Source organism: Anopheles darlingi, chromosome 2, assembly GCF_943734745.1.
Source record: "Anopheles darlingi chromosome 2, idAnoDarlMG_H_01, whole genome shotgun sequence".
Taxonomy (NCBI): Eukaryota; Metazoa; Arthropoda; class Insecta; order Diptera; family Culicidae; genus Anopheles; species Anopheles darlingi.
In genome coordinates this window covers 68,062,650-68,073,556 of record NC_064874.1, presented here as the reverse complement: position 1 = coordinate 68,073,556, position 10,907 = coordinate 68,062,650, and the positions used below count along the sequence as shown (strand labels likewise).

Sequence of the window (10,907 nt, the reverse complement as noted above, 5' to 3'; positions counted from 1 at the left end):
CTTACCTTCGATCAGGAAGTTAGCAGCATCGTAATAGCACAACACCTTGGCCGGCTGCTGCGATTGCACGTAATGGCTTGTGGCCACCACTAGCAGCAGGGCTACGCCTAGCTTCTTCCACCACATGATTCCCCTGTGTTTGTGAACCGATGTCCTTCCCGTTGCAAACTGCAAATGAATCCTCTCGTCACGCACTACGGACAGCTACGAACAGTTGCCGACCTGAGAAAGCAAACTGACGGTTCGGTTTCGATGCCGGGAACCTTTTTATAACTCGACGCGGCTGGCAGTGATTTGAAGTAGTCGTTGGAACCGGTGAAGCAGCACTCAGTTGGCGCACTCAAAACGCGCTCAGTCTGAAGTGAGCGCGTACGATCGAGCTTTTGCGCTCAAAAGCTCGACGTGATCGCGGCGATCACTTCAGTAATGGTGTTGCGTGAAGTGATTGATTGAACATTTATGGAAATTAAAACAAGCATCGTTAATCATTATGTTGATCACTCTTAACCATTTGTGAAAGGTTTTGCTACAATGATCAAAGTCAGTAAAAGGAAAATACAGTTCGTCTGTCCTTGAGTTTAATTAGTTGAAGATTAAATGGTTGAGGAATAAATGGATTGAATGGTGCGATATGAAGTGCATGAATGCTGTGCTAGAATCACGGCATGCAATTTTATAAGCAACATTTTGGACTGGTTGCAATAAATCGCTTGAGCAAGCTGTTTCATCAGTAAAATGTTAAACATAAAATTGTTAATAGTGACCTGTTAAGATTAGTTAGAATTTAAAATGATCCGCAAGACAAGTAATCTCTGCGATGTTGTCCGGTAAGAAGAAAACATTGCTCTCTAGAGATTGCTACAAAAACTGGCACATCTAAAATCAACCATAATCTTACTTATATAGTTCTATTTACTTACTAGCACACAATCAACCACACAGCGTCCATCGTGTGTTTTTTACAAAATGGTTTTATTTTCAATTCTGTTGTAGAAAATCAAATAAATTATGGCGCCCTTTTCAGGTTCTCGTTTGTCTTTAGATGCTTGGTCCCACATAACGGGAGGGTGTGAAAATGAGTGATGGTGGGAGTGTAAAATAATCGGACGGAAAATGCACTTCATAAATCATCCTCGACTTCTCATTTAAGATGAACGCACAACTATTGCTAGTCGAGAGCTGGCCCACAGTGAGTTTCCTGTGCCAGGCAATGCTACAAATGCGTTCCATATGTTTTTGAGGTTTACATTTTGTTCTCTTTTTGGTTTTCTTTTTTCTCTCGACCTTCCCTCCTCATGCTAGCTTGATTCATTCCTCATCAGCAACCAACCGTTCGGTTGCTTGCACGGATATATCACATTCATCATAAGTTCTCTACCACCGCACCACCTTTTCCCTTAGCTTCTATTTTCCTTCGGCTGGGTCGACTGTCCCGTGTGCTGCAGTTGCGACAGGACTTTCGCTAGTTAGCCGGAGTTTAGGATCGCTTGTTGAGCTTTTCGAACTTGCTCTTGTAGATTCCTTCCGGATCGTATTTGTCCAGCAGCTTCTTCCATTCCGCAGGCTTACGATCCTCGAGATGGGCGATTACCTTGCGCGAGCTGGTCCTTTGCTTCTCGCTGCACTTTTCGCAGTTTGTCTTCAGGGCATCGGGAAGTGTTTCTAAAAAAAATCATAGCATAAAACGAGGGATTATTATGTGCGGCACTTTAAGTTACCCGCTTGACTCCACCGAAGGATGTCATTCAAACTGGGGCGTTCAAATAGCCATTCTGGTTATTTCCGGGTTATTCCGAGTTATTTATTCCCACAAAAAAAGCCATTTTTCTACGCTGTTCTAAGAAAGCTAACTCGTAAAGGATTTTCTAAAAATTCTGAGAATGAAATTCAATCAAACGAGATTCATTTCATCGAAATCTACTGAATCAATCATAAAATCAATTATCATCAAGGGTGACAAAAGAGATCTGGCAAAATGAATTCCTCCATTTAAATAGAATGTTTTTCGTGGAAATAAATTGATTTTTGCTACATTTTCTTATCGCCGAGTTCCCTTGTTGCGCTACTTACTTTTCAGTTCACGGCCTTCCTGGGTGCAGGGTCCCTTATCCAGCAGACACTTGAGGTAGTTGTTGAGAATGCGATCATTCGATAGCACCCGATCCACGTCAATGTTGTCGAACTTGTCGGTGTACTTCTGTGCGCTGGCCAGTGCCACCAGCAGCGCCAACATGGCTACCATGGTCAGGTGTTTCATTTTGATTTCCGGTTTGGTAGTTTATTTCTTCACAAACCTATAAGAAATATAAGAAGGGTCCATCGTTAGTGAGATGTTTCTTAAAACATATTGACAGTTGAGAATGATGAATTTATTTTTATTTTTATGTTAGTGTAAAGAAGTTGGTATGTGTGAACAATCACACAAACAATACAAACGAACACAATGGTCCCTTCCGTGTGCCTCTCGCAAAAAACAATCGTACATATAGCCGTGGCCACACGGGGCGAAAACTCTAGCGGAAACGAAAAAATTAATGCCAAAACGTTTACGCTTGCCGTTTACATGCTGTCAAACGATTATTGGTCCGTGGAGCGTAAAACCTAGCGTAAAAGCTTTTTGCAAACGGTAGGGCTCACAATATGTTCTTTTTGTGGTTTACATCGACAGTGAGTGATCATTGCTAGTGTATTCAATCCTTTTCTTCAAAAAAACGATTTTAATTTCCTCAACCCGGCCATGTAAACATATCGAAGCGCAAAAGTTTTGGCATTAATTTTTTCGTTTGCGCTAGAGTTTTCGCCCCGTGTGGCCACGGCTTATGAATTTTTAATGCGTTACAAAGAAGGAAACTAAGCGATTGAAGCGAATCGTCTTCGTCATTCTGATCACGTTAGTGCGCCACCGGTTGGCAATGACCAGAATTAACGCCTCACCGTTTACGGTCCCCGATGTAATGCTAAAACCATCGAACCGAACAGCGCGAAGGACGGCAAACCGTTTTGAAAAACCATTCGCTACGCAATCATTCTCGTAAATAATGGTTCATTCAGTGTTTCATTGACGCACCGGGCCTGCTTGTCGGTAAGTTAGATAGGCTACAAGTTTGTCAAATTAATCTGAAAGGATTTGTAGAAAGTAGTGATGACAAGAAGGAAATAAAGCAGCAGCGTCCTAGCATATTGTGCTGTCTTTGACATTGTCGGGGCCATTATTGCTGCCATCACCATTAATTCCAAGCTTTACTGTTTCCTTCGAATTTAGCAATTCAATCTGTAAACAGAAGCTGGCAAAATGGTTCGCTTTGTAACGGACTTGGTGAGCTGTTAGTGCCTGGGGGGTATCCTGAAAGCACGCCATCGAGCTACGATTCTGATGCGGAGTGACAACTTTCCATAATTAAATTATCCGACAGCAGATGATCTGGTGAAAATTCTTGTTGTTCGCTGAGCATGGCTGAGAGTAATTAATGCAAATCCGGATCTGGATAATTGTCCAAATCCTGCTAGCGACACTAAGCTGCGTTGCGGTGGAGCATAATGATGATGCCGAGCAAAAGATAGGCGGAGATTACATCGATCTGGAACACGATGCCTCTTACAGTAAATTTTCTGCTTTTTATTAAATAAACTTGTAATCCTAATGCTATTTACTGCCGGTAACCATCGCACGGCATGATCTAACCACCAGCAACATGCCACGCCGCGATAAATAAATAAATAACGATGACGGTAATGAAGCGATTTTAATTCAATTCATACCGTTTAAAAACCGCTCGGCGGTGCAAGGGGCGGGTGTTACCGCGAATCTTTCGAGCAGTCAAAACAGAAAAAAATGGTTTGCAAAAATATCGTACAACGGTGGCGTAATGATGTGAAGCCAACCGAGGCTACAAATTCAATTTCGTGGTTGATCCTACGTTGAAAACGAAATTCCTTCGCCACGGCGACCGGGATACCAGTGCTTGTACAGAAAGTCGGAGCGGATTTCGCGTTGCTGGAGCATCATTTGATACTGAAATTTATCCAGAGGAGAGGATTTTTTTTTCTCACGAATGAGGAATTCGGAATCTCCTAGAATTGATGGCATTATCATACACTCAACGGATATTGAATGATTTTTTTCTTATGGCACCAGCTATTCTAGCACGAGCATGATTTAATATTCATGATCGATGGGTGCGCACGACTCACTCGCGGCATGAGTCGCGAGGCGTAAATGTTACGGTTGATGAAGGATGAAATCCACAACAACTTTTCTTCACTCGCTCCATAGCGAACGATTCAATCGATCGATGCTGTGGTTGCCGTTCGGCGTAAGCCTCGTAAGATGCACACACGCGGAACTGCGCGTTGAGCCGTATGTTCTTCTCACATTAAAAGCTCACCTCTTCTCCATCGCTCACCAAACCAAAGCCGCTCGAGTGCGATTCGCGTGAGGATACGTCTAAGAGAATAATTGATAATCAAACAGCCAGCCCGACGATTAGTATGCTAATAGCAGTCCTAGCGAACCCGACTCCACGTGTTTGCTGCGTCGAGGGCCGAGGGTAAGCGTAAATTTGAGAAACCGCCGACCATCGATGCCATTGTTCAAGGGTAGCTGGTGTGGCGCCACACGTGTGCTGCGAGACACTCCAACACAGGGAAGTGTTGTTGAGGGTTTGCGAAGTGCGACTGCGAGAGGAGCAAAAGAGGGTGGAAAAAATATTTGCATTCCAAGGAGCAAATAAGTCAAAGGTTGGCTAACAAAGCAAATACTACATTCCATATCCGCTGTTCGCTAAATGACTTTTTAAGTTCGCCAACAGCTCGTTCATCACTTCAAAAATATGACAACGGACTGTGTGTGTGTATGGTGTCTGACCCCTTGTCGCATTGTACGCACTCGCCATTAAATTGGTCACTTTTCCAGTCCACATCACACGCAGCAGCAGCAGCATTCCGCTTACTCAACACTCGACTGGCGGTTATGCGTCAGTCCGGGCCGGGGCTGCACGCACGCACGCACGCCGAAACGACTCCACTTTTCACACCTTTCTTCGACGCAATACCAGACGCGACGTTTATGACGTGGAATTGTTACCTTACTCACGCAACGCAGCAACGAAATTCACACGTCCCGACCGTCTGGCCATGACATGAACTTGGCCAACATTTCACTTTTCCCCCTCGCGATGATTGACCCGATTCACGGTGACCCCCCGCCCCCCACACCATTCGTGGATCTTTCGTGGCTTAGTCAAGGAGATGGCCTCACACTCACCGCGGTCGCCACCTTGGGTGCGGCCGGTAAAAATCGTTCGCGTCATTAAGATAATTATCCATTCATCAACTCGAATCAAATTCGCATAATTCGTGACGTTCACCTTCGCTCTCGAGAGTGCAGCCATCGACCAAGGGTCTCGAGAGAGAGGGTCAAAAGGGTGGTCGTGCGCCGGTGTGTAAGATGCAAAAAGGCGGTGACGGGGCGACACCGAAAACCGGTCGATGCCGGTCGGCCAAATCGAGACCAACGACCGGTTATCACCAATGGTCCGGCATTGTTGCAATCGGCGGCTCATACTGCTGGACCGAGCACGACTCCCGCGTTGTTGCGCCGTTGATGAACACCTCTTCTCGATCGACACGACAACTACCACTACCACCACTACATGATGTCCATTTTGGCCTAATTTGCTGGTGCTGCTGCTGCTGCTGCTCTACTATAAGCGAGTGTGAGCGTCCATGTTGCCGTGTTGCAAGTGTAAGAGTGCGAAAAGAGTCAGTTGACCAGCGCTCGGTGCAATTACATAATGCTGCAAGTGGTCGACCGCGACATCAAAAGCAAGCTGCCGACCCCCTTCCCCTCCCCCCGCCCACCGAGTAGCACTGGTCTGGACTCGTTGTAGGTTTCGAGCGTGTTTATGCGAAATAAAAACATCAACAGAGCTCGATCAAAACCGAGCTCAATTTCACCGAACCCGGCGTGCTGCACGCTGCACCACATCACATACAAGCGCGCACACACACACACACACACACACACCCGTATTATGAAATGATTTTTAAATGCAGCATCATTATATCATCAGCATTTGCGGTCACCATTGCGGTGCTCAAAGCTGCGCGGTTTGTGTGTATGTATGTGGCGGTTTCGGTGGCTTCTGAACGGAGAAAAGTGTTTTCCCACCCTCGCTTCACCGCTGTCTACGCTTCTCACCTGTTCGCACTGTTCGGGCTCTTGGCGCTTGGTTCGCTGTCACTTTCGGAGTTTCACTTTCGGTTTCCACAGCACGCTTGCACCTCCGTACGGTACGCTCTATCGGTCACTACTAAGCGCTACCGCCGGACAGTACCCCCGCTTTTATACTTTCCACCACCATCACCACCACCAGCAGCAGGTAGCAGCAGCAGCAGCAGCAGCAACAGCAACAGCATGGTGGTAAGCGTTCGGGTAGTATTGGAGCGGGGGCACAAGTCAACGGTCGACGGTGCTAGGAGATCTCGCGATCCGAGGTAGCGCATGTGGAGTGTGGACCTCCTGACATTACCCGCAGCCCCCTCGTGTACCTTACGCCATGCATGCTGAGGGTGCAAAGAGGGTAGTAGCATTTCAATTGCTGGTACATTTCGTGTTTCGAGCAAATGTTTGCCGTCGATCGTCGAGTTGAAACATCGGTTTTCTGAGCGGAAAACGGTTTTATGCTGAGATTGGATTGGAGTGATGCGTCGAGAGGAGTACGAGCGTCGAGTGGAATTGTTAGAACTTTGGTGACCGCTTCAAAAGCTAAACCGACGGTGTATGCTAATGTATGCTCAAGGACCGCCTTCCGCATTGATCCTTGCTGGCGGACAAACATCGTTCAATGCAATCGCCATTAACGCGGGTGCGAGCGGAAGAGCGAGTTTCTGGTGAGGAAGGAACAGCCGTGGTTTCGATTTTGGACGAAATTTCCCAAAGTAACAACATCGCTTGTTGCGGTGCGATGCGTCACCAACCGGTCCGGATCACAGCTAGGGTGCTCCTTTGGAGTAGTAGCATAACCGTTGCCGACCGCATACCGCTGCCAATCCAATCGTTGCACCAAGGCAATGTTGCATAGAACGTGGTCTGTGGTGCGGCCATCGAGCTGGAAACTGGTTGACCGACGCGGGTTTTCCCCCTCAGAATGTCCACCGGAGAGCACACTAGGAGGTTTGATGATTGCGTTCGTGGCTTTTGCAATGGCACCGTAAATCAAAGGTCTATCGGGTGTATTGGTGGTGGTAGGGAGCATAAACATTAGTTTCTTGACTACGTTTAGCTGTGAGCGCTAGTTTATGCGACGCGGGATTTACATGAATTTCTCGTCAAGTGATCACCATCGCGCGTTGATATCACTGCAAATGCATTGAGTATCAGTTGCTGTGCGCGACCAATCGGCGTTGCGTCCCCTTTCTAATGAGTTCAAAGCAAAGTTCAAACTAAAGTGCAACCGCTAGGATGAGATGCTCGGAGCCCGGATGAGCGATTGCAAGCACATTTCCTTGGCTGCTGCTCGCTTCACTCGTTCACTATGTAAGGCGTGCGCCTCATCAACCATACGCGGACCGACCGCGGAGCTTCCGATCGCTCGTTACTCTCGCAAAGGCGGTACCGCGAACGCTTTAGTTTCGAGCCGGTCCCTTACATTGAGAAAACCCTTCCAAAAGTGGACACGACGAGGCATCTTACGCGCCATAAACGCTCCGTTGGTTTGACGATTAATGGTGCGGTTTTTTTTTTGCTTCACCTGACCGCTTAAAAAATGATGGCAAAGCACCGCGACAAGGTCAGGCCGTCAGGCGCCTCGGCGAATCGGCGATCGAAAAAGATGTTTACAATGACTCGAGCATCAAACGACAGTAACGGACAGTAGACACGACGCTGCTCGATGCGCAGTTAACGGACCAGAAAGTGAGCATCAGGAAGAGAAGAACACTTTCAATATCACGAGTTACGTAAACGTTAATTCTGAGCATTAGGCTGTAACGAAGCATTAGTATGTAACAGCAACAGTTAATCAATCGGAAGCAAACTTTGGGCTCTTTGGGCGGACGGAATGATCCATTCGAAATGAAGTAACAGCCAAATAAAAAAAAACCGGACATGACCTATCCTAAGCTCCTAAGCGTTGGGGTCACAGCCTCCTCGCGGAGAGGAAGAAACTCGAATTCCTTTTAGCTTCAACGGATAACGAGCGATCAAAAGTTTGTCCTACGCCCCCAAATCAAATTAGGCTCAAACAATCAAATCCATCGCCGACTGTCGTGGCGGGCGTGACAGTTTGTTTTTCCTGCGGATTTCCACCAAACCCCTCACGGTACCCCGCCCGTGCATGGTCTCTAGCGCGGGCAAGATGCTTTTACGAGCCTGTCACCCAACCCACAAGTGTCTCGACATACGATTCTGTGTGTGTGTGTGTGTGGTTGTGTTTGTAAGGGCGTAAAAAATAAATCACTTTTCGACGACTTTTTTGCCCGCCCTAGCGTCGTGTCTCGTCTCACAAGCCCCCTTTCCCCTGCCCTACAACGCAGCAGCTGGCCGTCAGCATAGCGTAGCATAATCTGATTGTCTCAAGCTGTCGGAATTGTTGTCGAGATGCGGGCGCGATTGTCGAGCCCCGTTTGTACGAGTGCGCGCGCGGGGAGTTCCGTGTCTCTTCCGCTGTGTTTCCTCTTTTTTTACCGCACCCCGTCCTGCTTTGCCATGCCTCATGCCACCCCATGCCACCCCATTGTTACGGCTACCATAACGACCATGCTGTGGGCGACGACGAGCCGGCGTTTTGGTGGCGGGCCAAATCCACTTCGCTTATCACCGTTTGAACTGACAGCTCTGACACGTCCTTCTTCCTTCCTCTGTCGCTTTTTTGTCGCTCCAAAGGAAGCGCACCCTACCCTAGGCCAGCGAGGTGGAGATGCGACGCTAAACAATACTTATTATTATCATCATGTGTCATCACCGAGTCGTGCCCTGTCAAGGGCACCGCAGCAGTTCCTTCCAGGCTTGGCCCCTGGAAGGCTAAAAGCGCCGGCAGCAGTGCAGTGACGTGTGGTGATGAACGGCGGGAACCGAACGTCTTCTGGGCGACTGCTGCACGTCCTAATGCCGGCAGTGTTTTCATGGGGAACACATGAAATGGTGGATAAATATTTTCGTGTCGCACCGTTGCAGCCCCGCCGTCTGCAGCGTAGACGCCATTGTTTGTTTGATGCGTTTGTAAGAAGATGCGTTGTCCGGACGGGCTCGGGTCACGTACCTGGGCGCTGGGTACGGTCAGCCGCCAGCACGTGAAGGTTGCCCGAAAACCAAACCAAACCAACCGCGGGGGTTTTCACTTTGCTTCACTCAAAACCGGACGACGTACTTTGACCATGCTGTTTAGTGAGTGTGTGTGTGAGTGTGTCCAGTTGGCTGGCTGGTGTTAAGGTGCGTGCGTGCGTGCATGCGTACTGTTGGATAGGTGGGAATAGGTTGTGTCACTCGATCAAGGAACCGATAGTGGGATAACAAGTCGTCCAGCCGGGGGGAAAAACCGGACACCGGACCGGAGGGATTAGTCGGTAATGCAATCAGAGCAACAGCATTACGTATCGTGCGTTGCGAGAGACGATGCTCCGTTTCAACCGTTCCGATCGAGCGCTAAGTTTTGCTTGATAGATGATGTACGACTTGCATTTCAAGCCAATGGCGTCGATTCATCTGTCGGAATACAAAAAGAGAATTCGGGAAAACCCAACGGCTTCGAAATGTGATTGCATTTCCCCCGTATGGCGAGCCGATTTCTCAGCTTCAACCACGTGTCTCGGCAGCCATAAATGGTCGGTAGTGAGAGAAGGAGGAGGAGTACACAACAATCGAACTGAGTAATGAGCCAATGACTATTCGAGCTAATGAAAAGCGCACGCATTATGGTCATGTAGATTCCAGCTGCTTTCCATAATGTTGAGCTCAACGTGAATCGTACAATAGTTTGCACCCCTGGCGTCTTTCCCGTTTGCTGAGTCATTTTTGTCGTGTTACAAATGGCTTTTCCGGCGTCGAAACTCGACAACTGAGCTTACCGGCGTCGAAACTCGACAACTGATTTTACCGGCGTCGTGTTACTCTCGATATCATATGAAGATGCTGTTATCTAACATCATCTTCTCCCAATGCACTAGCGCGAGTGTTCGGTTTCTAACAAATCCCCAACCAACATTTTATTCATTCCGGTCGTGGGTCGTCTAACGAGATGGCGATGGCTTGCTCAATTCGGTATATTTCGCTTATTGGCACATCTGTCAAGCTGTCAGCAGAGTTCCATCCTAACGAGGCGCATGGTATTCGATTCAAATTTCCTTTTTCCCGGTCATATTCCGGTATTCCAATCCGACGATTTTTCATCGCTCGCTGTTCACTAGACTGTCCATACTGATCTGATACATGCGCGCCGGTCTCGATCTCAGCATTCATACGGATGGGGAGGATTTACAAGATTGGATGATAGCTGAAGGTTAACACGTAATAGCAGTTACCGAGAGGAATACCATACATTCCAGCTATCTTCTAGAGAGAGATATGATGCAGTGCAGAGTGGCCATGTGTCCATTTGATGCAAAATGTCTGCAAAAGACCGGCTGGCAGCGTGTTTCTTTTCTTGCACTTCGTAGAACCAAATAAAAAAAACATAAAAATGAATTTTCAGTCAATTATATTGAATTTTATTTGATAAAATTGAGCTTAAACTCCCTGCAAACTCCGCTACGCTCCGAAGAAAATCGAGGCCTCTTTGAAATATCCCGAGATCGAATTACCCCTGAAATTATGCAAAACATACTAAATGGAGGATATTTTGGGGACTTTTTAACATTTCTAGGAAAATTTTTATAAATAATAATTATTAAGCGTTTTGCGTAACATTTCT

General features: G+C 47.4%; 2 protein-coding genes across 2 annotated transcripts in view; both read right to left on the bottom strand.

The window, feature by feature from the left end:
• The window catches only part of LOC125952353 (chitinase-like protein Idgf4), a 3,157-nt gene extending 2,900 nt beyond the window's left edge, over positions 1 to 257 (bottom strand). Inside the window, exon 1 of the mRNA XM_049681798.1 lies at positions 6 to 257. Within this exon, the coding sequence (XP_049537755.1) occupies positions 6 to 126 (121 nt within the window). The 5' untranslated portion in view covers positions 127 to 257. The remainder of the gene's footprint in view (positions 1 to 5) is intronic.
• Positions 258 to 953: 696 nt separating this feature from the next.
• Positions 954 to 6,323, bottom strand: LOC125952441 (ejaculatory bulb-specific protein 3-like). The gene is made up of 3 exons (XM_049681903.1): positions 6,200 to 6,323; positions 2,071 to 2,294; positions 954 to 1,662 (listed from the first exon to the last, which is right to left on the bottom strand). The coding sequence occupies exons 2-3, from the start codon at positions 2,255 to 2,257 to the stop codon at positions 1,478 to 1,480; spliced, it is 372 nt and encodes a 123-aa protein (XP_049537860.1). The 5' UTR covers positions 2,258 to 2,294; positions 6,200 to 6,323; the 3' UTR covers positions 954 to 1,477.
• Positions 6,324 to 10,907: the final 4,584 nt, after the last annotated feature.